The sequence below is a fragment of the Panthera pardus genome, unplaced genomic scaffold (genome assembly GCF_024362965.1).
Source record: "Panthera pardus isolate Hobbes unplaced genomic scaffold, ASM2436296v1 HiC_scaffold_1, whole genome shotgun sequence".
Taxonomy (NCBI): Eukaryota; Metazoa; Chordata; class Mammalia; order Carnivora; family Felidae; genus Panthera; species Panthera pardus.
The window spans coordinates 24935980-24961620 of NW_026526654.1; the positions used below are offsets into that span (position 1 = coordinate 24935980).

The following is a 25641-nucleotide window of genomic DNA, read 5'->3' on the forward strand; positions in this document are numbered from 1 at the left end:
CAAAACCAAGGCAAGCAAATCGCAAAGTAGGAAAAATACAGGTAGAGCTATTAGAAAGTATAAAGGAAAAGATAAAGAATACAAAAGGTTAGGTATAGGTAAATCACTCACGAAAAAAAGTCACGACATATATATATATATATATATATGTGTATATATATATATATACATATATATATATATATATACATATGGAGATAAAAAGTATTTCCTTTTTAAATGGCAAGCTGATCACTTCAGAATATATTCCTCTCTTCCTGACTCTTCCCCTGCCGCTCATAACTCAGGGGCTATATAGTAGCATTTACATTTATACCCTGAAGCTTTACCTCATTAAAAAAAAAATCAAACTCTAAGCAAATATATTAAAACTAAAATATGAATACATAAAGAGGAAAGTCACACTGACACATAAAGGTCTCATAAAATCAGATGCAAAGGAACATAGCACCACTTTATTACTGCCTGAGTCCAACTCTGCACAGGCTCAACTTGCAATAAAAGGAAGTCTTTTCAATCTTCTGTAGTGACTTTACCCTTATTAGAATGCATACTCATTATTTTCTCATTACTCCTCTACATAAAACATACCATTTTGCACCTTGGTTCCCACACCCCTTGTACTGTATTCATATTTTATCTCTAAAGATTGTAATATATCACTTCAAACACAATAACCCATTTAAGAATGGATTTTACAGGCAAAAAGGCACACCTTTCGTGATGTGATTGCAATCATCAGCCGCTCCAATCCTCAAGCACATATTACACGGCGCGCACACAAACGATGCAGGAGCACAGAAGAAGCTACTGCAGGCTGCACGAGCCATCGCAACCCAACGTACTTCCTGGTTTCGGGAGGTAACCATAGGAACCCTCTGAAATGTTTTGTTTTATTAATTTGGCTCCTCTCTATTTTTCGCGAGTGCCAACACTTTCAAGATCATGCGGTTTAGACATGTCACAGCTGTTGAAACTCACAGCAGAAGCTTGAGCTGACAGTGGTGTATCCTCAAGAACCAGAAACACCAAAACAACATTATGATAAAGAGCAGAAGTATGAAAACGAAGAAGACGACAAAGGGCAGGAAATATTGCCTTACCGATTTAAAGCAGAGCCCTGGGGGGAAACATCTGGTTCAGAGCAAACAGTGGTTCTTTCAGCACAGCAAGGGGGTCCTACTGGAGAGAGTGAGGAGTGGCCACAGGTGAGACCCGGAGACCCGGAGGCTGAAGAGCAGGCGGCGAAATGTTGTTCTCTGTAAGGGAATTTCACTATTTAAAGAGGTGAGAGATCTAGGACTTTGAAATCCAGATAGGAGCCATAATTTACGAGTTTTTGCTACTGGGTTTAAAACCTGACCTATGACAGAAGCGCTTCCTCTCTTGAGTTCTCAGGTTAAGTGTACGAACCATTTTACACACTCTGAGGAACAAAGGTAGACTTTACAGGGGTTTAAAAGTATTGTTAGTTTGGAAATACTAAACTTGAACAAGTATCGAGTATCACTTACTTCTACAAAACCTGTTGTCCTTACAAGGGGAAAGAAAGAATCTTACAGGTTACTAATTTGATGAGGAACTCCAGTCATAGCAATTGGTGTATCTGAGGAAAAAAGCCACTTTTCACTTCAAAAATTCACCCCCGCCCCCCCCCCCCCCCCCCCCCCCCCCCCCAGTAAACCTTTTACAAACACTCTTAACTTCTAGGTGAGTCTTTAACATTTATCTTCTGAAAGATCTGTAAGGCTCACAGGCTAGGCAAAAGATTTAAAAGTTTATTTTGTGTGGGTGTAAGTTGGAATGTAGTCGTGTGTAAATTAGATAGAATCTTGAACGTATTCCAATCACGCCTACTTTCTGTTCTAATCACATATGTACGATTATTTAAAGCAAACACTTTCATCTCATGGACATTTAAATATTATCTCCATGAATGAACAGATTAGGAAGAATCTCAGGTTCACTGAAAGTTTTGCACACAACTTTCAGGACTGTAAATAAAGAGCACTGTACTGAGTAAGCATGAGCGCCACACATAATCTTTACAACAATCCCGAGTTAGTAATATTAAAACCCATCTCTCACATCTGGCCACTTCTCATTCTAGTCGGAGGACCCCTTCTCCGTGCTAAAGGAATCACTGTTTGTTCCAAAACCAGGTAACGAATGAGAAAATCATTGAAAAATGGCAGAGTCTGGATGTGAAATCAGTCCGTCGAGCCAAAAAGTCCCTGCTCTTTCCAGTAGATCATAATACCTCCTAAATATAAAAGAATTCAGCACCTTATTTATACCTAACCAGCTATACTCCAAAGCATCTAGTGGCAATAAATCTGAAATATAAGTGTCACTTAAGGCAAACATTCACAATAATAATACAACTGACTTTAAATGCACTTTTCAGAACAAACACGAGTCTTGTCTTTCCAAGACAACCTCAAGAAACGAATCTGAATATTTTCATTTCCAAACTGCCTGAAGATTCTATCCTATGAGATACCTCAGATTTTAAAAAATCTTATCAGACTGGGGTGGTAAAACTTCCAAAAATATATTGAATGATGATTCTACATAAGGAAATTTGTTAATACTATTCACTACATTAATAGAAAAAAAGAAAAATGATATTATCATTTTTTTTTTTTTTTTTCAGAAGTAAGCTCCACACCCAGCATGAGCCCAACTCAGGGCCTGAACTCACAACCCTGAAATCAAGACCAAGCTGAGATCAAGAGTTGGATGCCCAACCGACCCAGGCACCATGTATTATCATATTCCTAGATGAGGAAAGGATTAGATAACATGCAACATCCGTTTTTAAAAATTTTTTATTCTTTAAATTATGACACAGAAAATTGTCTTTTTTTGGTGTACAGTTCTTTGAATTTTAATATGTGTATAGATTCAATGAAGCCACAACCACACTCAGTATACAGAAAAGTTCCATTACCCTCAAAACCTCCTTGGTGTTACCCTTTTGTAGTCAAACCTTCCTCCCACTGGTAACTCCGGACAATGACTGATTATTTTTTCTATCACTACAGTTTTCTCAATTTGAAAATTTCACTTAAATGGAATCATACAATAAATGACCTTTTAAGATTGGCTTTTTTTTTTTTTTTAGTTTATTTATTTTGAGAGAGAGAGAGAGAGAGAGAGAGAGAGAAAACAAACTGGGGAGAGGCAAAGAGAGAGGGAGAGAGAGAATCCCAAGCAGGCTCTGCACTGTCAGTGTGGAGCCCTGTGCCGGGCTGAAACTTACAAACAATGAGATCATGGACCTGAGCTGAAACCGAGAGTCAGACTCAACCAACTGAGCCACCCAGGTGCCCCAAGACTGGTTTTTTAAATTCATCATGTCTTTGAGACTCATTGAAGTTGTGTGAACCAATAGTTTGTTTCTATTACTGACAGTATTTTTTGTATGGATATATTATTATATTCTGTCAATTTAGGACATTTGGATTTCCAGTTTTTCATGATTGTGTATAGAGGTGCTATAAACATTAGCATACAGACATTTGTGTGAATATACTTTTTTACTTCTCTAGGGTTAATACACAGAAGTGGGGTTTCTGGGTCATATGGTAATTTATTTAACTTATAGGCAACTACAGGACTGTTTTCCAGAATGGCTATACCATTTTGCATTCCACCAGCAATGTAGGAGAGTTCTAATTGCTACACATCCTTGGCAAGACTTGGCATTTTCAGTATTTTTATTTTAGCCATTCTAATAGGTGCATTGTGGGTATCTCGCTATGATTCTAATTTACAGTTCCCTAATGGATTTTACTTCTGTTGAACACCTTTTCATGTGCCAATCTGTTATCTGTATATTCTCTTTGGTAAAGTGCCTGGTGAAGACTTTGGTCCATCTTTTTTTTTTTAAACTGGGTTATCTGCTCACTAAAGGGTTTTAAGAGTTCACTATATATTCTTTATGTGGACTTCTTTATTGGGCATGTATTTCCCAAATATTTTCTCCCAGACTGTAGCTTGTCTACTCATCTTCTTAACATTATCTTTTGTGAGCAAAAGTTTTAAATTCTAATGAAGTCAAATTTATCAATATTTTCTCCTTGGGTTTATGTATTTTTTTTAAAATGTTTATTTATTTTTGTGAGACACAGACAGCATGAGCAGGGTAGAGGCAGAGACAGGAAGAGAGGATCCAAAGCAGGCTCCATGCTGACAGCAGAAAGGGAGATGCAAGGTTTGAACTCACAAACCATGAGATCATGGCCTGACCCAAAGTCGGACACTTAACTGACTGAGCCACCCAGGCATGCCGTGGGGTTTGTGCTTTTGGTGTCTAAGAACTCTGACTCAGCTTTCATCCTAAGTGTTCTGCAAGTTCTATGGTTTTATGCTTTACATTTAAATCTGATTTATTTTGAGTTAATTTTTGTGTAAGATGTGAGGTTTCAGTTGAGGTTCATTTATTTTGCAAATGGATGTCCAACAGTTCCAACGCTGTTTGTGGAAAAGACATTCACTTTTCCACTGAATTGGCTTTACATTTTCTCTCCCTTCTATTTTTCTGGAAGAGATTATGTAGAATTGGTGCTATTTCTTCTTTAAATGTTTCACAGAATTCACCAGTGAAACCATCTGGGCCTGGAGATTTTCATTTCTGAAGGCTTTGAAACAAGAATTCCTTAGTTGTTACAAACGGACTATTTGGGATATTTAGTTCATCTTGAGTGGGTTTTGGTAGTTTGGTGTTTTGTGGCAGTATGCTATGGGCCCTATGCATCCCTGCATACCTTGCTGGTTATGCCAAGAATGCAAAGCTCTAACGACTCTTCATTTCGGCCCTTTCTCAGGGCTGTAAGCAGAATGAAGTAACATTTTCCTCTCAACCCAGCACCAGTTATAAAAGAGATAAATTTCTCAACTTCGGTGTTTCTTGGGGGCTACATGAATCCCACTGCCATGGACTACATCTATTGCCACGATGGACTATATCTATTGCCTCCATGGATGTAGGAATTATGTGTAACCCATGCAAACCAACAAGAAGCTCGTGATATTTGCCAAGCTATGAGTAACAAAGTCCTTCATCTCTGACCTAGGAGTCTCACGTGCTCTGCAGCCTTTATGAAAGAGCAACAGGTTAATAGTTAGCTTCTTAGTAAAATTTCACACTCTTCGTAGTTCTTGACATACACTTTCCAGAGAGTTATTTAACCTAAATTGTCCTATTTATGTAGATTTTTGCAGTATTTCCTATTGTCCTATTAATATTTGCCAAGTCTAATACCTCTTCTTTCATGACTGCTAACAGTAATTCATGTTACCCTTTTCTTCCTTTGTCACTTTTACTAGAGGCTTGTTAATATTACTGATCTTTTCCAAGAACCAGTTTTGGTTTCATTAATTTTCCCCATGGTTTTCTGTGATCAAGTTAATTGAAAGCTACTCTTTATTATTTTCTTTTTCCTGCTGCTTTGAAGTTATTTTTTATTTATTTTTTGTTTTCTTAAGTTAAAAGTTTTGGATTATTGATTCAAGACTTCCCTTCTTTATAAGCATTGTTTTTTGTTTCTTAAAGATTTTACTTTCAAGTAATCTCTGTACTCAACGTGGGGCTCAAACTTACAAGCCTGAGATCAAGAGTTGCATGCTCTACCAACTAAGTCAACCAGGCACCCCTCTGTATAATAGGTATTGAATGCTATGAATTTATTCCTAAGAAATATTTTAGCTTCCTCTCATGCATTTTGATACGCTGTATTTTCATTTTGTCAGTTCAAATTATTTTTAGTAAGCCATGGTTAATTTGTTTGTTTTTCAAGTATTTGTAGATTTTCCAGTTATCTTTGTGTTACTGATTAGGCTCAGAGAGACTATTTGATAACTTCAATTTGTTTTTTTTTTTTTAGATTTGTTATAATTTATGACCCAGGTTATAGTCTATCTTGATGAATGGTGCATGCATACCTGAAAAGACTATATTCTGCTGCTCTTGGGTTGAGTGTTCTACAAATGTCATGTAGATCCCATTGACAGTGTTGTTCAGTTCTATATTCTAGCTGATTTTCTACTAGTTCGAATGATGACTGAAAGAGGAGTGTTGAAGTCTCCAACTACAATTAAAGGTTTGTCTATTTCTCTTTTCAGTTCTGTTAGTTTTTGCTGTATGTAGTTTGAAGATCTGCTGTTTGGTGTATATATTTAAGACTGAGGTGTTCTTGATGAATCAACTCTTATCTTTTTATCCTTTGTTTATCCCTGGTAATTTTCATTACTCTGAAGTGTTATTTTGATATTAATACAGTCATACTGTTTGCATGGGTATATCTTTCCTGTCATTTTAACTTACCTGTATCACTATATTTAAGTGAGTTTTTGTATAGAGCATAGTTGGGATACAAAAAAAAAATATTCTGACAATCTCTCAATTGGTATATGTAGAACATTTACATTTAGTGTGATTATTGATAAGTCTGGATTTGGGTCTATCAGTTTGTTATTTGTTTTCTGCTTATTTTTCTGTTTTTAATTCCCACTTCCCTTTTCCTCTCTTCTTTTGGGTTATTTGAACACTATTTTAGCATTCCATTTAAACTTTCATATTTTAATTTTGCCAAAAGATTTGGGTGTAGGGGTGGTGGTGGTGGTGGTGGTGGTGGTGGTGGTGTGTGTATTTTAGTTATTGCTCTAGGGATCACAATATATGTACCTAACTTTCCAAAGTCTGCTTGGAATTATGTCATGGGGATGTAGAAATCTTACTGCCATGTTACCAAAACCAATTAACCCTGTTTCGAAGATACTAGCAATAAGGGGGTAAAAATGAGAGGTAAAAAAGGGAAAGGAGAGAAAAAATATGATCATTATATGCAAATGACACAACTGTTTGCCTAGAAAATACAAGAGAACCAACTAGAAAATTATTACAATTATTATAATTCAGTTAGAATTGGGAGCAAAATTAAAATACAGAAATCAACACACTTCATGTATAAAACAACAGCCATTTGCAAGACAGAATGAAAGAAAACACTCAAATATCCAAGGGGTATAATGAAATGTACAAGATCTATATAAAGAAGTCCTTTAAAAGTGATTGGCAAACACATGTTCACATTAAACAAATAGAAAAGTATTTCATACCACCTTCTTGGATCACTATGAGAGCAATCACAGGTTCACACAGTTAATGAAATGCTTGGCTAAGGAGCCAAAAAGATGAGCAACCATCTGTGGGATTAATATCCAACATGTTAATAAAGTCGTTTCTCCCTAATTTGAAATAGGAATTTAGTTCATCCCACTAGAAATAGTAAACAAGATTTTTCTTTTAAAAATCAGAAAAATTGATTCTAAAGTTCATTATGAAAGAAGTGGTAGGTATAATCATAAAAATTATAACAAAGAAGAGCACTAACAGGTAAATCTCCCCACCAGACAATATGGCATATTTTAAAGCTACAATAATTAAAATAGTGCGGTTTTAGATCACGGATCAAACAGTTCACTGAAATAGCCTTAAGCCCAGAAATAGACTAGCAACAAATCAGTAAAGAGAAGGTAGATTACACAATATATGATGATGTAAAAGAGGGCAACCATCTGAAAAAAATTAAGTTGGATCCCTAGCTTATATTTTATAGCAAAATAAATTCTAGGTGAATCAAAACTTTAAATAGATAAAAATGTAAATCTACTAGAAAATATGGACAACTGAAACATAATTTCAAAGAGGTAATGCTTTTCTATCTGTGACATAAGAAGAACACAGAAGCCATAAAAAAATTGAGAATTCCACCGTATTAAACAAAACAAAAACCAAAAAAGCTCACCTGAGCTTGGTGTCGGGCTTTTGTTGGGCTTTATTACATAGGCATAGCCAACTGAATCATTGGCCACAAGGCTGGATTTAATCTCCAGTCCTTCCCACCCCAGAGGTCAGGCTGTTATCACTGTGCCCCAAAGCCCCAACTCTCTAATCACATGGTTGGTATTTTGGGTGTGGCTAGCCTTTATCCTGAGTCATCTCATCAGCATGAACTATCAGGTTCCACCATGAATAACAAAGACACTTCATTCACTCTGGAACTTCCAAGGATTTAGATCCTGGAAAGGGGAGGGGGGCTGTAGTGCTGGGAAGAGGGGAAGAGGCAAATTTTTTATCCATTTTATTTTATTCCAAGTGTTTAGAAGCTACTTGTAATAGCAAAAGAGTGGAAACTAACACTGTCCAGTGGCAGAGGACTGATTTAAAAAAATTAAAATATACCCATATAATGGGGTTCTATGCAATGAATGAAGAAAATGGGGGCAATTCTGTAGGTAAGGACACAGAATAAACTGCTGAATATGCAAAACATTGTGTACGGTATACTATAGTACCATTTGTGTTTCATATATATGTGCGTGTTTATATACACATGAGGCCATCCAGAAAAATAAACAAGAAACTGATAGCAGAGTGTGGATCAATGGAAGGGAAATGGCGGACTTAATTTTTTACCCTTTCAACCTTCTGATTTTTGCACAATTATGCACATAATACCTACTTAACAAGAATAAAACATCACAATGTATTTGCACATTTCTCTGAGGATACTGAACAGAACATGTAATTTAATCTTTGATTACTAAGAGCCATTGTCGGAAGTTATACTGAACAACGAAGCCCTAAGGGTCTATTCAGGCCACAGGGCTGTTTTCACCCACACTGCCTGACCCCAGGCTCCTGTGATTTGAGTTAGTGCCATTTTTAGTTTTTCTGATTTCTCCCAGCTACTTCTCACTGCCATCAACCTTCTTCCTCTAGTTGACTCAAACTTCTTTTAAATTGGTGCTTTTTAGTTGTAGTGGTCTGAGAAACAAGGCACATAGTTCCAATACTATATAAAATAGAGAGAAACTGCCTCTTAGACAACTTGAGGAAGCCTCTCATAACTGGCGAGTTTTAGAGATTAAACTTCAGAACAACTACTTGGCTATGCAAGATTTGTACACATTCTTGGTTCCATGTAATTAAATGAAGAACACGCAAGGAAGGCATTAAGTCATTATGGGAGGTTCTATGATTTAATTCATGCCATATTGCTAAGTGCATGTCTGAAACTTTTTCAAAATTGCTTTCATTAATTCAAGAAACATTTTTGAGCATCTCGTGTGCACCAGGGAATGCTCTAGGTGCTAGGGATACAGCAGTGAACAATCCAGACGATGGCCAAACTCCCTTAGAATTTACATTCTAATTGGGGTGAGAGGCAACAGGCAAAGATAAAGTGGGAAGTTTAACAAGAAAAGGGGAAATGTGACAGAGCAATCTGGATGGGGTAGCATCTGTTCGGATGACCTCTCAGTTAGCATCTGATCAGAGAAGAACCACTAGGGTATCACTCACACACCATTTTTAATATATAAAAGAAAGGATTTGTAATAGAGATTATAGGAGGCTGTTCTTTTGTGACAGGGAGGCCACAAAAAGGGAAGGGGGAACGCATGTGAAGCAGGGGAAGCGAGAACATACTGGGACCACCAGGAGAGGAGAGCAGAACCCACGGGGACTCAGTGGAACCCATGCCAGTCTCCCACTGCTTCCAAGCCTCCAACCTCAATGACAGGGTTGTGCTGCAGAACCTGGCACCCTCTGTCACAGAATGAAACACACACCTGGCCGAGGAGTCAGAGAAAGTAAAGGAGGTGATCCAGCAGGAGCTGGCGTTCCAGCATGCCTGGTTGTTGGCCCACAGACCAAAAAGATAAGCCAGCAGATACGCAATAATGTGGGTAAGCCACAACAATGCATGCCCTGCTTGGACCTTTCAATTATAGAAATCTGGATCTGGCTACTTAACTTCTGCCTTCTGAATCTCACACCACACATCTCTTGTGACCCACATGATCCTAAAATTATGCAGGGAGAATTAAGAGGAACATATCTCCAGCTTAGCTATACTGGCACCACATGAAGCCACTACTGATGGTCAGAGGTCTCTGAAAGATATTTGAGCTGAGAACCTGGAGGGCAAGGAGGATTCAGCCACACAGCCAATGCCAAGATTTGGAATAGAGTATTCCAGGCAGAAATAGTTACTGCAAAGGCCCTGAGGCAGCGATACAAACACGGTATTTTTTGATGATGGCGTTGGAGTATGGTGAGAGGGAGAGTGGTATGAAATGAGGTCAGAGAGGCAGGGATCAGGTCACATGGGTCTTTGTAGAATACGGTAATGAGCATGGATCACTTTTTTCTAAGTGCAAAGGAAGGCAAATGGAGAGTTTTTGACAAGCCAGTAGTAGTTTGGTTTGATTTATCATTTTAAACTCTGTTTTAAAATAATTTCGAACTTAAAAAAAGGCCTAAGATTAGCACAAAGAATTCTATCCAACTGATTTCCCTCCACTGTGCAGAGAATGGGCTTTGGCGGGCAGGGCCACTTCTCTCTAGGACTCCTCCAGATCTCCTGGTTTTCTATGTAAGCCACACACCTAGAGGACGCTGTGCACGATGCCCTGGGAGACGTGCAGAAAAGGCTGCCGGAGTGTGGAAGCAGCAATATTCCTTCAAGAACTATTCAAGAGTTCAGGCCAGTGTGCTTCCACACTGCTTTTCAGATTTCACAGGAAAACCAATTTTGTCATTTTAGTCTCAACTCAAGAATTCATGTTGGTACCAAAAATGGTATTACCTTTTTAGATCTGGTCTCAAATTGATTGGTTATATTACTTCTCAAAACAAACAAAAATCTTGAAGATCTGACACCACTGAAGCTATTTAAATAGAATGTTACACAAATAATTCTGGATTTCCTAAGAATTTCCCGAGAATCGGCACTGCCTCCTCAGGGAAACGTGCTGAAGGGGCCAGGGCTCATGTTGATGCATGTGTTCTAGTCTCACTACATCACAGCTGACCTTGGACTTGCCAATCTTCTAGTTTCAGTAGACTTAGCCTACAAGTTGAGACCACAGACAGCCTTCCTAAAACAAGCTCTTTTGCCTCTAGCTGAAAGCCAAGGTTCAAATACTGAAGTGTGCTCAGTGCACACTTACACGTGAAACCTCATTTCTGACCTCAGTACAATTTCAGGTTTAATGTTAAAATCAACAGCTAAAATTAACTATGGATAGCCACGCATTCTCACTGAAAACATACACACCTAATAGGTGCTCATTAAATCATGAGGGTGAAGTAGAAAAATGAAAGAGAAGTCAGGTGCCTTTAGAGAACTCATTTATTCTCTCTCACACGCAGTTGAAGGGGAGCTCTGCCAGCACGGTAGGGATCAGTGACGAAGATAAGGGGCCTAACGCACAGCAGACATTCAGTTAAGTAGGAGCTAGTACTGTTACACGTGTCAACAGAAGTAAATATTTTCTTTACCCTCCTAAAGGAAGAAATAAAATGGAAAAAAAAGGAAAAAAAAAAAGCTCTGGGCATACTCATCTTCTTTAAGAAAAAAATGTAAACACAGATTTAGGAAAGCATGATCTGTCAGAAAGAAAAGTAGAACAGTTTTGATCTTAAGGAGAGTTTGCAGTCTATCCTTCCATGCTCGGCGCTGACAGGTCTCCTGCAAACATCCAGCAAGAGAAGAGCGATGCTGTGCCATGACTTACGGACTATAAATTCTGAGCTCTGATTACTAGATTTATTAACAGTGTCTTAGGTGTTATATGTTAATTATTAACAACTGTTTTCCTTCATTTAACAATGGCTCCTGAATAACAAAATAAATTATCAACAATTCAACCATAAATTAAAAGATAATTAAAGTAAAAAAAGACCTGTTAAAGTTTCATATATGCAAGCACAACAACATATTTCATATATTCGGATTACAGTTTCTGTGATCTTTGCGTAAGCAACAGAAAAGTTACTCTCTTTCCACTGTTGCAAGTTCACAACACTTAGGAAAAGACTTCACCTTTTTTTCCTGCTCAATTAACTGCACCTCAGTTGAACGCGACAGACAGAAACCGGGGTTATGAGCGAGACGGGCTAAAAGAAAAGGTCGTGACCCCACAGCAGATCACGTAAACCTAAAATACACTTCGGACTTTCTAGTGGTAACCTGCAGCCCTCATTTATTAGATAATTTACAGAGAACTGTTAGGAAAATGATTTAATGAGCAGGCTGACCTCTGCCATTCTGCCAGTTTGCTGCTCAAGAACCTACGCATCTTGCCTTTAAAATGAAACAGAATACTGTTCATTTCCAATGAGACTAGGTGTCAGGTAAAAACAAAGACGAAGCCATAGATATATTAAAGTTACGCTACGTTAACTACTTAATTAAAAACTTTAATTACCAGATCAGTGCACCATTTCTTGCTTAAAAATGTAATACCTTTGACAGTTGATAAAGAATACTTTTTTTAAAGCCAGATGTGAAAATGAAAAGGTCTGAATGACATGACACACAGAAACAGAATCCTTTCCAATCAGTGACTACTAATGGGAATACTCATTTTATACAGCAGGTATTGACAACCATTTAGCAATTCTTTAAACAGGCACTTGATAGAGTGTTTTGCAGCTAGCATACTCAATACTGGGGCATCACATACACAAAAAAATATGGCTTTATTACAAAGGATTCAAGATGGCAACTACTTAGAATCCAGTGCCAACACGGATTATAACAAATCCAGTGAGTATTTTGTTTTTCAATTATTCATAGAAAATTTAATCCTGATTAAGTATCCTTGGGCAGGAATTCATGGGTAGTTGATGACTGAAACCAACATTTATGTGAAATGCTTCTGTTAATTTAATCTGTGTATACGGCTTAATTATGATTGGGGATTCAATGTAAGAGAAATGAATTATATCAGGATTAAAATTTTAGTACCTATCACATAGTACTTTTTCCTTCTTTCTTTTTAAACATAGAACCCTGTTTGTCTCTTCACCTAAGTGCTTACATTTGAGAACTCTTTGTAACGAATAACCTATGTAATGTATCTAAGTGTTATTTTTCATAAATTATCTGTCAGAAACCCTTTGCTAATCAAGCTAGAACCTGAACTAGAGCCAGAAGTGATAGAAGAAAATGGAGAACCCCACACACAAATAAACAAAAGCTTATTCATTTAGCTATAAATATACTTTATATTCACATTCTGAAGTAATTTCATTTTCAATTCCTTTAAACTCCAATACGAAATGCATTTTCCTCAAAGCATAAAAAGAAGCAGTTTTAAATCAGTGTATTACACTGACTTTGTAACTGGAGTTAGATATGTATAAGCAAGTAATCATTTAACTGATTACTTTTCACAAGACTATCAAACCTGAGTTAACTATTGATATGAGACGAGGCATTGTAAGTGGTGAATCTCTTACCAAAATATCATATAATTCTTTTTCATCTTAATTTCCACAGAGAAATTGCATAAATCGCCTTGTAACAACACTCTTTCTTCAAAGTTTATTAAGCATATTTCAAAACATTTATTACCTTTTTTCAGTTTGATACTGCTTCAATGCAGTTGTATAAATAACATGCTCGGCCTTCTTTGTTCAATTTTCCATACCACAAGTATGAAAGAAAAGTCACTGCATTTGGATCCTTATTGCACTCTCAAATCAATTCACTTTTCCTTTAAAGAAAATCAAGTATCAGAAGTGAGGCCGACTTTTGTGTCCAGATGATATGGTCAGTGGTAGTGTTACTGAAGAAAGTGAAGAGACTTCCCAGTATAGACTGTGGGACAGAAAGAGTCTGTAGAGAATAACCATGGAAACGGACTGGCAAAGGATAACACCTATTGTAATAACCTGAAAAGAAAGGGAATGCATTTACTGCATGCAGCAACAGACAAATTATATTCAAGTTATCATGAACCCATGTACTTTATATTTACATACATCCACATATATATATACACACATAAACTACTCCTCCATCTTTAACATGGGTACATTTTATCAAATAAATTTTCAGTAGGAAAATATGACCAATGTTCAGAACTGTAACTGTTCAAGGCAAAACTTATTTAACAGTTTATAAACACACTCAATTTGCTAACCCATTCTCTCCTCAGGGTGCACACACCACAGGAAGAGATCCGAAAAATCAGCTTCCTGGATAATCTAGTAATGAGAATAAAGCATGATTCAGGTAGGGACCTGAATCTTGAAGAGTACTCTAAAAGCTCTTTCAGAAACTCTCAGGTTGCTTCTTTATTTTTGTAGACTACCTTCCTATCTATTTACCCCTTGTAAACACCTCAGGTTTAAGAAACATCCATGTGTTCAAGCACAGACTGCATTGCTTGTAAAAGGTACCCGGCAGAACACTTTGAAATGATGGAGTCGTTTACCTAAGAAGGTGGGTTTCAGCACAATGAAAATGGTGGCACACTTGAGTGTGGCATTGCAGTCTGCAGTCTGTTAAAGCAACTAGACTGATTTTATAAATCTATTTTGATTTTTCCACTATGTTGTAAAACATCTTGATCAATTTTTCCTAACAACGACGGATTATGAATCGCCTCATTTATAAAATAGTATTATGAAATAGATTAAAATTAACAACAAAAGCTATTTTCATCATTTTTTATTAACTAAATTAAACATTTTTCTTTTACACTTAAAGTTCTAATTTATATACTTGCCAGTTCAATATTTTGTTTCAAAGCTTTATTTTAAAGAGCTCAATGTGGCGCCTGGGTGGCTCAGTGGGTTAAGCGTCCAACTTCGGCTCCGGTCATGAGTTTGTGGTTCATGGGTTTGAGCCCCACACGGGACTCTGTGCTGAGAGTCCCATCCAGCTCAGAGCCTGGAGCCTGCTTTGGATTCTGTGTCTCCCTCTCTGCCTCTCCCCTGCTTGCACTCTGTCTCTCTCAAAAATAAAATAGAGCTTAAAAATATTAAAAATAAAATAAGATAAAAGCTCAGAAAAACCTCTAAATGGAAAAAAATAGGCCTTTTCACCTTTCATAATTTCCCAATAAACACTATAAAAAACCATTGTGATCATGTGTTTTACTTACCTTATCTCTTTGGTAGTCACTAAAAACGACAGAAATACATGCGAGACCTGGATGGCATAAAAACCACAAGATACAGCCCTGAAACAAATGAGAAGTAAGTCAAATGCATGCAGCTGTATCTTTATTTTCAGAGTAACATTACTAGCATATTTAGGAGGTCCTGATTGACCTCAATTGATCTTCAGAGTAGAGCTTGCTACTCTAAATATAAAAAATAAATTTGATGCTGCTAGGATAACATTTTGTTTCTAATCACGTGGGTATTTAAAATTTTGTATTTGTACATCTCTTATATGTACACATTTTAATATGCTTAATACTGTACACTATGTTATATATTTAACCATGAAAATACATGAATATAAGCAACATCAAACATTGAGAAAAGCAAAGTACAAACGTGTACTATTTCTGTAAAAGGAAAAAAGTAAGACTGTATTCGCATTCGCATGTAGATACAGGAAGAGATTCTGTAAGAATGCCAAAGCACTGACAGTGCTTGCCCATTTGTGAGCTAGTACGCAGGACAGCGGAACTGGGCAAGGAAGGATGGGAAACTTTTTAACATTATACTTTTCAAGCATCTTTTTCTATTTTTCCTAGAACCACGGCAATGTATTCTATCTTCCAAAATTAAATGTTAAGTGAAACAGTAAGTTAATAATAGGAGCTGTTGAGATGCCTGGTATACTGAAGAGAAGGGAAAAAACAAGATGTAAAAAAAGGTGTTTAGTATACTACTGTTCGTGTAAATACGGAGGGAAATACACAGGAATACATACATGTTTAAAGTTCTCTAGGAGGGTAAGTCAGGAATTGATAGCAGTGATTATAGGAGGAGATAATAACTGGATAGATGGACGAGAGGTAAAAAAAAAAAAACTGCTCTTTAAACACTTTCAGATGTTTGAACCCATTCAAAAAGTTAAATTAAAACATATAAAAATTTTTTAAGAAAAAGTTTGTTACTATCTTAAATATAGAATGAAAGAGGAAATTTAGTTTTAAACCCCCTTAAACATATATTAACTTTTCAAACAATACACAAACCCATCCATCCCTGTGACAAATTCAAAAGCAAAGTGACGTGTTTTTTTGCCCGTTTGGCACTCAGAAAGCTGACGTGGGTTCCTGCGGTTGCAACAGCAGCTTTAAGATGCTGAACACTGGGAATGAGGAATTTGGCCCTACTTCCACAGCCACCTCGGAATGGACGCTGAGCCCTGTGGACTCGGGTGGGCAGACTAAACGGCTTATCCGAATACCGTTCTGGGTTGCCAAGAGGAAGGTGTACGGATTCTCTCAATCTGACCGAAAAACAGAACTCTCTAGGAGGTAGACTCCTGCAGCGTTGCTGCCCCAACTTCTCTCATCTTTTCCTTTGTTAAACGGGTAGAGAAAAAAAATTCAAATTTGCTTTTAGATCCCACGAGGGTAAGGGACACAGAAGAAGTAATAAAGTAAACATGACCTCCTTGGGAGGCAGTGAAATGGCTGAAACATACTATGTCCCCAGGCTCCTGCTTCATCTGCTTATGCTGAGAGCTCCTTACGGCTTGTTAGAAAAGACTGCATAACTCTGCATGTGAACAGTTCATAATTAATAACTGTTTTTTGAGAAATGTAAGCTGTATTCTAATGTAATATTTAAAAAACTCTGATACGGAAAAAGAGTGTAGAATTCCTATTGACAAAGAAATTATGACATAGGCAAACTGACCTAAGATGACATGGAAACTACTATCGCAAGGGTTCTGTAAAATGGGATAATACCTACATCTCACAGGTTGTGAAGATTAGATGAGCTGGGGCACATAAAGGGCATATCTCAGTGCTTTGGCACAGAATACAAGCTTAACCAATATTAGCATGGGGTTGCTTAACTTCCCCCAAAAAGTAGAACAAAGCTGATAATCACAAGAAGCCATTTTCTACCCAAACCCATACCTTGGCAAATGTGATGTAAAACTCCCTTTTCAGCGTGCTTCTCTCCACTGTGATGATCTGGTAGAGTCCACAGCCTAATGACAATGCTAGGCAAATTCTTAAAATGATTAGCAAGATCCCTGCTAAGTTGTGATGTGAATGGTAGCTGTGAGGACTGGTATCTTCAAACTGTTCCCAAAGTAGCAAAATACTCTGCAAAATACAATATTACATTTAGAGAGAGAAAAAAAAATCATGTCTACTTTTAAGTAGAGTACTTGCTTTTTAAACACCTCCTTAAAGCATATATAAATATTCCTAAGAGGTTCTAAGACTTATCACACCATAAAGGTTGTTAATAAAACACAGACACCCAGCACAGACTTTACCCCCCTGATACCCTACCCTACAGCAGAGGAAAGGGATTTTTATTGAATGAGACCAACATACAGAAAATAAAAAATGTGAATGTTACCCCGATACAAGATATCTTTAAGGAGGAAAATAAGTTGAAAAGGTTAAGAGTAGAAATCTGAACTTTCTTCTAAATCTTTCTTCCTTCCACACCATATGAAGAATCAAACTGCCCTGTATTCAAGCCCATTGTATCAGGGTGACTTTGAAATATGTCAGTCTCTTCTGTAATCCAGAAGTGAACGAGTCGGAGCTGTTGATTTCAGATGTAACCTCTCAGGGTAAAGGAGGGTACATTTTTTTTATTCACTAGAAGCAGCCAGGCTATTCTCAGATGACCAGCATCGTTACTTATCCATTTGTTTGTTGACTTTTTTCCTCCCGTATGGTTACTGTTACAGTAAAAAAAAACTCACCAAGTTCCTCATTAGCTGTTCTGTGTTTTGCTCTTTGGTAGAAATCACTTTCCCTCCATCTTTTCTAAACACTGATCACAAGCTATTATAATATTTTTGCCATCACACATGTCAGGGGTCCCCCGTGTTTCTTTCGTTTGCCAGCTCGGCCCTTAGAGTGGTCTTCAGTGGCTTCCAAAGAATTTAGATCAAAACTCAGTTATTAAATCCAATTCTTAGACTTTTATGGGGTTTGTCAGAAACCCCTTCCTCTTCTCATTCTGAAATCTTCCTGTTTCCACGCTTGACAGCTGAATTTCTCTGTCATCCCCCACACCTACATTTCCTTCTTAGGGTGAAGATGTGCTCTCCATGACTGAAGTGTTACTTCTTCACTCCACCAAATTACTATACCCATATGATTCCCTAACCTGCATTTCTAAACTTAACTTGTACAAAAAGAAGTCCTATTGTAAACTACTATCTCCTGGTATCTATGTGAGGTGATGGATATGTTAACTAGCCTGATTTTGGTGATCATTTCAAAATGCATACATATATCAAAACATCAAGTTGTATGTCTTAAAAATGTACAATTTCTATTTGTTAATTAACCCCAAAGAAAACCAACAAAAAAGAACTATTATTTCCCATGATTCGCATTTTTACATCTTCAAACCCCACAGTTTCAGGTATGTATACTAGCGTGTGACTTGTGGAATATACATGTGTATTTGTACTTATGTAGTCTCATTCACCTTCCTTGTCTGGCTGGTTGAGGACCAGGGCCATGTGTCATGTATTCGTCAAAAACGCTGACATAAACTCTAGAGAAGTGTCATAATCTCAGTTCTCAATTCCTATTTGTCTATGATAATGGATTAACATTATAAGGAAATCATGAAAATTCAGTTTTTAAAAAAGCTATTTATTGAGAAATGAGAATTTAGCCTGATATGAACACTAGTCTCCATAAGCCCTAGATCAAAAACATTAACTTGGTAGAATCTTGCCCTTATACTGATCATTTCTAATTCAGTTGTCATTAGCCTTTCCATCTAATGCCTGAGAAAGGCATTATTTCCTTTATAAATATTACCACCTGTCATATGGTCTCTTTCTAAATCAATCATGAAATTCAATACACGTATTTCACTCAACACCTATACTAAATAAATACTATGAGTATAAAGATGAATAAAGCACAGGTCTTATCCTTCATTAATGAAATTTTCAATTTATTTAATGCATTAAAACTTAGACTATAATGTCCTCTGCAGAGCCCAGATGTAAATTTCATTTTCATCTATAGCTAATGGTGGTCACGAACTCAGTATAAATTTTTGTTTATACCTTTCTTTGTAATTTTTATAAAATCCATTGCATATAAGCATATTGAGATCTGAGAATAAGAGAAAACAAACAAAAAAAGGGCTAAGAGGACTATATTTGTTTTTGCATTTGTTCTCAAAAACTAGATCCCATTCTTTCTCATTCTGTAAATTGCTTTTTCATTAATCTCAGATATTCACTTGAATTGTTTCATGTATAAAGTAGCAGAACTGGACCTAAAGATCCATGCCTATGGATGAATCTCAGATTCACTGATTCACTCATTTAAAATGTTGAATACTTACTATGTGTGTTAGAAAATATAAAAGAAAGCTATTAAGTAGGAAATGAGAATCTAACCTAATAGTAAGCATTCTGCACTTGAATAAGCTGAGAGAAATCTCAAATTCAGATAAATTACAATTACATTCTGCAATCTATACTAGCACTCAGAAGATGAAAAGACTTTAAAGTGACAAATTGCTCATGGGTCCCAAGTTTTACCTTTGAAATGAGACATATTCACATTTGCATTTCTGCATATTGCAAAGGACAAACACTGAGGATCAATCCTCACCTGTGTAATGACAATGAATACAGCAATGCCAGTGGATGCAGGAGTAGAATCCCACTGGAGAGGTCTGCTTTGAGACTTCTTCATCCTCACTATTGTCCAACCCATACACAGACTCAGAAGCAGGTATAACATTTGAATTTGGGAAGCAATGTCAAAAACTAAATGGGAAATGAAAACCAAAGTCAACCAAGTCTTCATAACACAAGGATCTGGTCTTTTTTGTATTGAGAATATAAAGCAATTATTTTTTAAACACAAAAAGATAGGCATTTTCAAAGATAAGTTGATAAAATTCAATAATTAGAGATATCCATGTCGAACTCTAACAATTAAAATTTTGCCTTTAAGTTCTTATTAACGGCAATATTCTTTCTCTCTCTCTCTCTATACATCTCTATTAAGACTAACTTTGGGATGAGCACTGGGTGTTGTATGGAAACCAATTTGACAATATATTTCTTTTTTTTTTTAATAAATTTCATATTAAAAAAAAGACTAACTTTAAATCTTTGTGTTTCCCATTTTTCTTAATTTTTCTAACTACATAATACTGTTCTCTGTAACTTACTGCTTATTAAAATAAACACATTTTAAATGTAATTTCTGCAACGTGGGGCATACTAGTGTCTTCAGTTCCAGGTTGTTAATTTTTTTTTTTTTTTGATGGCTGAACTACATAGTGTGAACTTATTTTCTCAAACTGTTAGCAAGAAATAGCCATGACAACAAAATGCACGGCTGCTGTAGCATTCGGTGATGTTGAGTCCGGAAGACAAACGAAACGAAATGATCCGTGCCCTGGTGTGATATGCCACCAGGCGGCCACCACGTACACTGCAGGGAAAGGCTGCTACTTTAAACAAGTAGCAAGGAGACCACCCACATCCGGTTCCAGCTTCAAGAAAACAACAATCTCCAAATACTCCAAGTTCCATGCATTTTTATTTTGGAAGCTGGTATTTATTGATTTAAAAAAAAAGATGATCACTTTCTCATCATAGTATATTTTGATACGGACTTTGGCACAAACGTGATCAGAATTTAACAAAGTGAAACTTTCTTCAAATTGCCATCCATACCTTGGATGTTTACAGCTTTTATTTCTTTCATACAAAGATATTCTTGTAGAAATGGATAAAACTAGCTGTGGTATAACATATTAGCAACTTATAAGCTGAAAACCTATTCATGATACACCTCTTCAGATATATAATGACCACTGTTCTGCCCTCTAAATTAAAACTGAAGACTCTACATTTATGCTCATATACTTGTAATAGTGAGTTCTGACAATGAACTATCATGGCGTTTGAATGGTACAAAATGCCATGACCTTTCAGATCAAGCAGTTTTCTTTCACCACGGATTTCAAGTGACAGTGATGCCAAATACTTTTATTAAACATCTCACAAATACATATTCAGTTACTTAAGGAAGCCAGCCAAAGAAATATTCCTGCATAAATTGCTAATTAGCAAAAACAAATACCTGGGGGGGGGGGAATCCCTGATGTTCTGGCTCATTTCTCTGTATACTAAGTAATACACATATTGATAGAATACCATAACTGTAAGCATAGTTGTAGAACACTGCTTATCTGTTTCTGAAAAATAACTATAGATAAAAAAAAGCAGATCACACAAAAATCCCATTCTGTGTGATTTTATTAAAAATCTTGACATTTAATCATGAAACCAAACTTGTTGTCAGAACACCAAAATTTAGCAACGCTGATTTATGGTAATTAAAAACACACACACAAAAAAACCTTTTGCTTTTAAACCTACAGTGAAGATGCCAGACAGCAAACAAACAAACAAACAAAAAAGTGTTTTGTATATAGCAGACACTCACAAAAATCCAAAAGTCCTTGATTTTGGTAATAGCTTGCCCGTGATGGGCTTTTGTGTGTTTTACCTCTCTAAAATGCATAAGCTAAATTATTTCTAAGGTTCTGTTCAGATTTAAAATTCTACGGTTCTGTTAAACATCCTAAGTCGCCTAAGGGACAAGAGCAAGAGAAACCAGAGTTCTCAATAATGTTCAAAAAGAAGCAACTCTTTTTCGTGGCCAGGAGGTGACCAGCACACATTCTCTTCACTAGGAAAACAGGTTCTAGAAGGTTTAAAATCTTAAGACTGGCAGCAAGATGAGGATAAATGGGTCTTCAGATGATTACAGAGATTACCATAAGCTACCCTATTAAAGAGAGAGGAGACCAGAACTATGGAAATATTTAAAAGTAAATCCTAGAATGGTTTCATATTCAGAAGCTGCTTTTTTAGAGCAAATCTTGACTATTTTTCCCATCATGCTTAACTGAAAAATTACTTCATGAAAGTTCCTCATACAAATAAAAGAACGAGATGTGAGGTCAGTTCACTTATAGGTGTACTCTATGGCTCTGGGTCAGAAATAGAAAAAGAGTCAAAAAAGGGTTGAAAATAGGACTACAAATGTCAGCTCTGGGATCAGAAAACTTGGGTCTGAGTTTTGTCTTTACCGCTCAAAAGCTGCTGACATTTGGAAATGTACTTCCTGTCAACGAGCCCAGATTCTTTATGTGCAAAATAGGGATAATTGTATCTACTTCAGTGAGTTTTTACTTAAAGTGAGAGAATGTATATAAATATGCTCCAAAAACAATGAAGAACGATGCACATGACTGATAATTGAAAAGAAGTTAAACAGGACACATGGGAACTGAATCTGTAACCCTGTTTTCAGTTGAGCTGAATTCTAACCAACCTTGGATAGAAAAATTGTATTATGACAAAAAACAATGTACAAAAAAGGAAAACAAACAATAAACAGATAGCAAGTTTATGTTTTAAAAAATGAATCTCAGAAAGATACTCACATTCTGCCAAACTTCCCATAAAAGGTATCCCTAGTCCATCTTTGGAGTAACTGAGGAATTGAAGAGAAGAGTATTAGTGTAAATTACAAATGTGAAAAGATTATTCGTAATCAAAGCAGGCATAATTTTGGTGAACTAATTAGGATTAATTAGACATAATGATGAACACAGTTTTAGTGGTTTGGAGTTACCTGGAAAAATGAATGTAATTAGCTAAAGCCGAAGCAGCTTGTAACAGCAATGCAGTTGTCAGGACCTTTAAAATCATGTGCATGGGTCCTCCTTTCTTAATAGCCTGCCACAATGACTGAGCATAAATGCAGGCAATCACAAAGTACACAAGGACTAGGAGGAAGAAGAACTCATGTAGCCCTGTGGAGAGAAGAAAGGAGCTTGCTTCAGTCAAACAAAGCCACTCACAGTGCAGGGCTGCTTTCAAATCTTCCTGCCAATATATTTCTAAAACTTTTTTCACTGGAGTCATAGCATTCACTTTTGTAAGGAAAAAAAAAAGGGAAATTATTGAAACTTAAAACAACTTTTTTACTGTGGGATAAAGATTTAAACATAAGAAGGCAGATTAAACTAAAAGCAGGTAAAGTCAATTATATAAAAAAGCATAGCGGCCGGGGGATAAGCCCGAAGACTAACTGTAAGATCACAGTTTTGTTAGGAAACCGTAAAAACAAGGATTTCAGCATTGTGAGACATACTTTTTACCCCCAAAGTGGATTACTTCCATATGAAAGTTAGGACCAGATTCAGTCAACAACACTTTAATATACCCTGACAATGGCTCTCAAAGTGTGATCCCTGGGCCAGCAGCAGCAGTAGGGTACTTGTTAGAAATGCACATGCTTGGGCCTCATCCCAGATCTGCTGTATCAGAAATTGTGGGAGAGGGGACCAGCAAGCTGTGTTTTAATAAGCCCATCAGGTGATTCTGATGCAGAAACACAACCGTGAAATGTACCATTACCTTACATTTTCAGTTGGAGAGAGTTTCAAAATACCTGTTATGACCAGAGCCCCCTTCTGAAGTCAACTGTCTTCAGCTCTTGTCAAAAAGGAAATCCTATGGAGACCAGAAGCCTCCAGTCTACAGTTGACTTAAAACTGTTTAACACCTGACCAGATGGCCAGCAATCCAAAGACGAGCCACTGGTGAGACAAGCCACTGGCCACCAGTCTAATTTGGTTCTCCAAGGTAAGTTAGGCTAATCATATTCTCTCAGGAAATCAAATCACAAAACATGAAAAGAATCAGGCAATAGACACTGGAGTTGAAAGGAGCTAATGTTGGGACAGACCAAAGAAGTCGAATGAGGTCACAGTGAAAGAAATATTTTGAGTAAGCAGAAATTTCCAAAGAGCAAAGGGAGCTGCTTGGTAACGACAAGAACCAAGTAAGTGAACAGACTTTATATTAAAAACGGTGCCAGTCATTAAGCAGGCTCTAGTTCCTACTAGCAGCTTGCCAGTACAGTCTTTATGCAGCCACAAGAGAAATACCCCTTTTTCTGCAGTACCTGGAATCTTTGAGCTGTATTATTTTTCAGAAAATTTGGAAAAAATTTATCATAAACCAGAGGGATAGCTAGTCTATAATACTATGATTTTATATCATATTGTGTCTAAACAACACTGGCGCTTAGTGACGGTGGCTGTGAGCAGAGCTGCCTCTCCTGAGCCTGGGGACAAACAGTCTAAACCGCAATCACCTCTATCGATCACGAAGACCGACTCTGCTTTAGCTTCCCCTTTGAGGTAAACTCCAATCAACAGGCAGAGAAAGGAGTATTCTTTTTGAAAAAGCAATCCAGAAGATGCAAATAGTAGGAAAAACAGTCAATAAACGTTCGATCTCAATCATGTTTTTGGCATGGTCAGGAGGAAAAAAAAAAAAAAAAAGGTAAGTATTTCAGCCACTGGGTGTCTCTCCTGCTCTACATATATAAACGTCGCTAGTTCATTTCTCTCCTCCAGGTGAAAAAGCATGTTTAGACTTCAGGAAGAGAAGATCAAATAACTGAAGAGGCATAATTTCTTTTTAAACTCCTTACATAGAAAAGTATTCCAGCTTTAGAAATAATGGAACAATAAGCCCAGAATTGTTATAGTGATGGAACAAGACAGAAAATACGCTAAACATATTATCACTGGGTCAGTAAAATTCTTTATGCTAGTCTACCTTTCGAATCTTCGTTATTTTTCCTCCTTAGTATGAAGACTTAATTATGGCATTCTTTCATTCTATTTATTTATAATGCTTTACAGAATACCCATTACAAGATAAAGTTTCAGACTCCATTAGGTTACAAATCTACCATGAAAAGAAAATCCTCAGACTATGTACTGAGTAAACAGAATAATAATACCGGAGGAGGATACTTTTGAAAGCATGTCAGTAGCAAAAAAATGTTTTAGGATTATTCAAGATTAAATGTACCTTCCAGAAAAGCTAACATTGTAACTAGTAAATTATTTCATTCAGGTAATATATTAAATAACTTGAACTAGCTCAGGACACCTGTGCCCTGTACTTTGTTCATTCAGTTTTGCATAAATTATTCTTACCTTGACCCTGTCCACAAGACAGTCTAAAGATAAAATGCTGACTCTGCACTCACTGTTCTTTTAAATAAAGTTGCTCTCGAAAAAAAAAAGTGTTTTTTTTTCTCCTCAGTGATCAATTTTTATTCTGCCACCATCCATCACAAGAAAGCAGTCTGTATCTGTTCACCGTGAGATTAGATTCTAATCCTAAAACAGGCACTAACTCTCACCTAGATACGGAAGAAGAAAAGTGCCATCAAACGAGTATGCAGCAGGCGGCAAACACATGCGTTATGAGAAAATGTGTGGGTTTTAAGGCAAGCTGCACGGCAAGAAGCACTGGCCAAATTCAGCAGGAAGAAAACTTACAGCACAGCTTCGAAAAACTCAGCTCCGGCTGAAGGACGGGAGATGAGAGGAAAGAGGGTAAGACAAGGGGAGAGTCACCGGCCATGGCCGCGGCACTGGCCCGCTCCCGCCTGCCCGCTCCGCTTGCAGCCTCAGAGCCCCGGTGTCCACACCACCCTGAAGTGTTTCAAGACGGATCTGGATCAGTCTCAACTGATCACAGAAATTCCAACACTCCTGCCAGTAAGAGGGAAGCCTAA

General features: G+C 37.0%; 1 protein-coding gene across 3 annotated transcripts in view; it reads right to left on the bottom strand.

Annotated features, from left to right (window-relative positions):
- Positions 1–418: 418 nt before the first annotated feature.
- Positions 419–25641, bottom strand: part of GPR180 (G protein-coupled receptor 180) — a 40025-nt gene continuing 14802 nt past the window's right edge. The window contains exons 4-10 of one of the 3 annotated variants that reach the window (XR_002078620.2): positions 22669–22849; positions 22478–22527; positions 19618–19775; positions 16921–17112; positions 14974–15051; positions 13437–13756; positions 419–1259 (exon numbers count right to left, since the gene is read on the bottom strand). Coding sequence is in view for 1 of the 3 variants with exons in the window: in XM_019444080.2 (XP_019299625.1) it covers positions 13598–13756; positions 14974–15051; positions 16921–17112; positions 19618–19775; positions 22478–22527; positions 22669–22849 (818 nt within the window). In the remaining 2 variants the exon portion in view is untranslated. Of the gene's footprint in view, positions 1276–6902; positions 13757–14973; positions 15052–16920; positions 17113–19617; positions 19776–22477; positions 22528–22668; positions 22850–25641 lie in introns of those variants that run through there. The other 2 variants (XR_002078621.2, XM_019444080.2) reach the window with 2 other exon arrangements.